This window comes from Myotis brandtii, unplaced genomic scaffold, assembly GCF_000412655.1.
Source record: "Myotis brandtii unplaced genomic scaffold, ASM41265v1 scaffold513, whole genome shotgun sequence".
NCBI classification, from domain to species: domain Eukaryota; kingdom Metazoa; phylum Chordata; class Mammalia; order Chiroptera; family Vespertilionidae; genus Myotis; species Myotis brandtii.
The window spans coordinates 3,578,761-3,584,029 of record NW_005369552.1 but is presented as its reverse complement, the minus strand read 5'-3'; the positions used below and the strand labels follow the sequence as shown (position 1 = coordinate 3,584,029).

The 5,269-nt window shown below is 37.5% G+C and overlaps 1 protein-coding gene across 1 annotated transcript in view; it reads left to right on the top strand.

Annotated features, from left to right (window-relative positions):
- HSPH1 (heat shock 105kDa/110kDa protein 1) overlaps nt 1–5,269 on the top strand; it is a 26,521-nt gene that overhangs the window by 957 nt on the left and 20,295 nt on the right. Inside the window, exons 3-5 of the mRNA XM_014548534.1 lie at nt 2,066–2,123; nt 3,144–3,284; nt 4,001–4,123. Of these exons, the coding sequence (XP_014404020.1) occupies nt 2,066–2,123; nt 3,144–3,284; nt 4,001–4,123 (322 nt within the window). The remainder of the gene's footprint in view (nt 1–2,065; nt 2,124–3,143; nt 3,285–4,000; nt 4,124–5,269) is intronic.

Below are 5,269 nucleotides of genomic sequence, written 5' to 3'. Positions count from 1 at the left end.
CCCCGCGCCGCCCCCGCCGCACCTGGCTGCTCGGAGGGCCCCGCCGAGCGGTTTCTTCCGCCTGATGAATCTCGAAACGAGCTGGAAGCTTCCAGAGCCCGTGCGCCCTGCCTGTTAGCGACCGCAGTCACTCCTTCAGCAGATAAACCTTCCCTGTCCCAGCGCGCGCCTGGTTCCCGACGCCGCTGTCCTGCCTGGCATCGCCGTGGAAGATGGAAACGTCCTTTTGCTGATTTTACGAAAAAGGAGTCCTACATCTTATTCTAACATTTATTAAATTTTCACAGTTTAAAGAAGAGAAAGTAAAAATAGCCTACTTTTGTGCTAGAGTGCTAGAACTTAATAGGATGGAGGTCGTTACTGAATTGAATGTTCTGTTCACCAGCTGCCTGGAGTGGGCAAGGGGTGGCATTTTAAAAAGCAACCTTTTCACCGGGCTTATTTTCTGAAGCCAACGTGCTTACATGTGTTAATGATAACAACTGCTTACATTTCAGGGAAATTCACGTAGGTTATTATTTTTAATGCCTTAATTTATTTTCAAATGCCTTAAACCCAAGATAAAAGTTGTAGAATGAAACATTAAACGGAAAGGTAAAATGACTGGGCTTGTATCACTCAGTGGAGATGAACATTCATGAAAGTTAATGGAAAATCAAAATAAGCAAACACTTGGCAATACTAGCAGCACCGGGAGGACTTACTCGCTTCACATACTCTGAGTCTACCTGTTTTTAGCCAGCAAAGGGTTCTGTAATTGGAGAACAGTATGGAAGAAGACAGCTCTCAGGCTTCCATGCTTAGGTGCAGTGGACATCTTTGTCCTCTGATCCCTATGAAAAAGAAAACTGAAGGCAGGGAAAAAATGGTTTCTGTGGCATTAGTGACCACTTCGAAACTAAAACAGCAGGTACAGCTCTCAAAAGTGTAAACTGAGGGCAGTATTGGAATTCCCTTTAATGTTTTTGATAAGATAGATATTTGATTCAACTGCATCGGCTACTGGTAATTTTCTTTTTAATATAATTAATTTGATTTTCCTTAGAAAATGAGTAAATTCATCCTGCAAGTGTATAGTTACTTTGAACTCATAATGTTTTGGAAGTTACCTTAAAAGCTTTAGTCTTTGCTTGAACACTGCCCTAGCTTTTGGAATGTTACATGACACCTGCTCAGAAAATCTAGGTCTAGGATGTCTGTGTTAGAGCAAATTTAAACTTGATTTGGCCTGGTACTTAATACCCTCAGTATGTTCCCATTTTGTTCATCTTCTTTACCATTACAACCACCTGCTGTGGAATCTAAAACCTAATTCACCTACAGTACCTCCTGTGACTCCTCCTGTGTGTGTCTCCGCTCTGTGCCACACTGTTTCCCTTGCTGGAAGGCGCTCTCACAGTTACGGTACTTTTCATCTCTTCAAAGCTGACTTAATGTGACTGGTTCTTCACGTTTATACTCAGTTTTGCTGTGGTACTTCTCTGCATCATTTTTACTTGGCTTTCTGAAGTAGAGTCTTCCATGAATGACCCTCTTTTGTGCTTTTACACCCCAGAAGCATAACTTAGGCCCACTTGTGTGGGTTTATAGAAAAACTTGGTATTATCAGGACAGCAGAAGTAACAATGATATTTAGATTTGTACAGGCGTGGTGACTGAGAAAGTAGAGTTACACCATACTTTTTGTTAAGCTTATATCTAGGGCCAAGTTAATAACACCCTTTATTCAAAGCATTTTCAGAACCTTCTAATAATGGGGCTTGGAGAATTGAAATGTGATGTAAAAATACACATGGAAACTGAGCTCTGGGCAGACTTACTTTTTGGGGGGGAGAAGAAGGGAGTAGGACTGCCACGTAGGTTGGATTTTCAGTGGCGGTTAAATGGACAGACCCATACCCCCTCTGAGTATTTGACCAAATTTAGACTCCAAAGTTGTGCTACACTTGTTCCCCTCCCTGCCCCAAACCATGGGTAGGAACTTTATATTAGATTTTCTCTCTTGTCAGCTAAAAATGTCCACATTTTTAAAAAACTTTTTTAAAATGTTTTTTATTTCTTATAGGTCAGTCATATCATTTGGGTCAAAAAACAGAACAATTGGAGTTGCAGCCAAAAATCAGGTATGTTCTTTAAGAGAATTCTGGTCACTTTTTAAGGGGGAGGTTTTAAAGGTGAAATCTCAAGGACATGCAGGAATTTGAAATACCTAAGCCTGTCTGTTGTTGAGTTTCCAAAATGTAATGTGAGTATCTTTATCAGCCCTAACTTAGAATGGTTATTTTTTTCCTTCTATTCCCTTCTTGTTTTATTGAATAAGAGAATAAGATCTACTTTTATTGTCTAATCTGCCAACCTTAATTTTTAGTAACTTCACTACTTTCTAACTTATGTAATTTATGTGAAGTTTCGCATAACACTCATTTAAGAATTAAAAATTCCTTCTAGAAGTTCTGTGTTTAATAATTAGGTATGACTGGGAGAACTTTTTGTCTAGACCTGTGCTGTTAGCTATAGATAGCTGCTGAGCATTTGAAATGTGCCTAGTCTGAAGTGAAACACACATGAGATTTTGAACACTGAAACTAAAGTATCTCATTGATATTTTTACATTTTATAAAGTATCTCACCAATATTTACATTACATGTTGAAATGATAGTATTTTAGATGTATTAGGCTAAATAGCTATTGAAATTAATTTCACCTGTTACTACTTAATGTGACCAGAAAATGTGCATATATCCTTCCCACTTAGCAATTTATTAGACTATAACAATGAACGCTTTATTAAAAAATGTAATTTGACTGTAGTGCATCTAGATCTCCTTATTTATTCATTCAGTGGGTAGAAAACAAGTTTAGAGAAGAACAAGAATGAAATGAAGTCCCAGTTTATCTTGCAGATTTTGAAATCTGTTTTAGTCTTTGGTGACAATACTGCCTCTTGTTTCTCCTCACTGCCTACCTATAGTAAAAGGAGAAAGAATAAAGTCCATTCATTGATGGGGAAATTCAGGGCTCTGGGAAATTTACTTATAACCACATGGTTTGAGTTCTATAAGAAACTGTTTGTAAAATTGTTGTAAGTACTAAAAGGTGTTGAAATTAGAAAATAATTTAAATTCTCTAATTTCTTGTGCAGCAAATCACTCATGCAAACAATACAGTGTCTCACTTCAAGAGGTTTCATGGCCGAGCATTTAATGACCCCTTTATTCAAAAAGAGAAGGAAAACTTAAGTTATGATTTGGTTCAGATGAAAAATGGTGGCGTTGGAATAAAGGTAATATAATTGAGCAACTAACTTATTATCTTAATAGGAAACTAACTCATCTGTAGAGAAAGGTACTTAATTCTTAATGAAAATTTAACTCTCATTTTTTAATTGGACAATATGGTTTTTTTATTCCTTTGTTTCCCACCTAGCTTCTTTTAAACTTTAGGTATATCTTTAAATTGTCTTTGAAAATTACTCAAACAGTATATACTGCTGTAATTTAATTTGTATTTCTTGTAACTTCCTGACAATTGTAAAATTTAGTGGTGTTTAAAAATCCTAAGTTGTGTTGTCATGTCAAACTAAAAGTCTGTCCAGTGCAGCTCAGTTGCATTGTTTGGAGTGCAGCCTTCTAACCCCACCAGAAATCTTTTTTTAAACTTGCAGAAGCATTCCCATCTTATGATCTACACAGAATAATATTTAACCCAGTGGTTCAGCTCTTTAGTTAGAGTAGAAATTTGCTACCTTCTATAATGTTTTGACTAGTACTTTGGGTGGGGAAAAATCTGCTCTAGTTTTTATTTTCCTCTTCATCACTAGGGAAAAGTTCTTTTTTCCTTTTTTCTTTGCTTCCCTTTCCTTTCCCCCTTTCCTTTTCTCCTTCCCTAAACATCTATAAAAATAGAGATTTTCTGGGAAAGAACATGTGATAATATTTGGAAGTTAATATTAGCAGGTAACTTTACCACTGGTTAAAACATTTTCTTTCTTCAACATAGGTAATGTACATGGATGAAGAACATCTGTTTAGTGTGGAACAGATAACAGCCATGCTGTTGACTAAGTTAAAGGAAACTGCTGAAAACAACCTCAAGAAACCAGTAACAGATTGTGTTATTTCAGTAAGTAGAATTCCTCAAGGCAATGTGTCTTATTTTAACCTGTTTTATGTTACTCTCAAGTATACAATTTGTGAAAGCAGTTCTGTTACTAGGGATCAAAATTCTATGGGCCTTGTTAGCATAGTGAGGATTATTTCAGAGGAGGTTTGAGTTGTATTTTTAGCCAGAAGTTGCAAAGGTTCTTGACCAGAGATACAAATCAAAATCTCCTATGAGGCTTTTTGGAAATACAGACTGATTAGTAGAATGGGGATATTCTAATAGTTACTTCACTGTTAGACAACCTGTATACATACATGAGAGCTTTTCTAAATACCACCCTCAAATTGAGAACCAGTGCATTAGAAGTTTTAAAATGTAACCTACCAGTAGTGACAAAACCTAGAATTTCAGCACTAGCCAGCATACTACCTTCAATGGACAATTGATAAATTATCAAGGAGTATTTGAAATGGACAAAGGCCACCTTTTATTTGGACACCAAAAAGGTAGTTTTAAATTCTGTTCTCCCAAATGTCTAGGGTAACTTTATGAACTCTTCCCCAGGACTTACCTACACTATGGTCTTTGTGTGATAGCATGGTTTGGGTGGCTTGCCCAGACTAGTTAGAGCCTCTATGGCAGTATATTCTAGGATATGAAAGAATAGAGAGAGAGGGCTAAAATTTCTCCTCTAGCCCTTATAAGATAGAATGTGATCTACCACGCCTGCGCTGCCGGCCTCTGAGCTGGCAGTTTGAAACTTTGTAACACTTTCAGCCTGCCGGGATCTTCCTCATTTTGTGATCCAACCATAAAATTATTTTTGTTGCTACTTCATAACTGTAATGTTGCTACTGTTATGAATCGTAATGTAAATATCTGATATGCAGGATGGTCTTAGGCGACCCCTGTGAAAGGGTCGTTTGACTGCAAAGGGGTCGCGACCCACAGGTTGAGAATTGCTGTACTAGAGGGTTGTCTGTCTGTTGCTTGGAGAAATTACATTAATCTGTGGTAAAATTAAAGAATCTACACTAATAAAAGAGAAACATGGTAATTAGCGTACGACCGCTACCCTTTTCATTGGCTAATCAGTGAGTATATGCAAATTAACTGTCAGCCAAGATGGCGGCCGGCAGCCAGGCAGCTGGAAGCGAACATGAG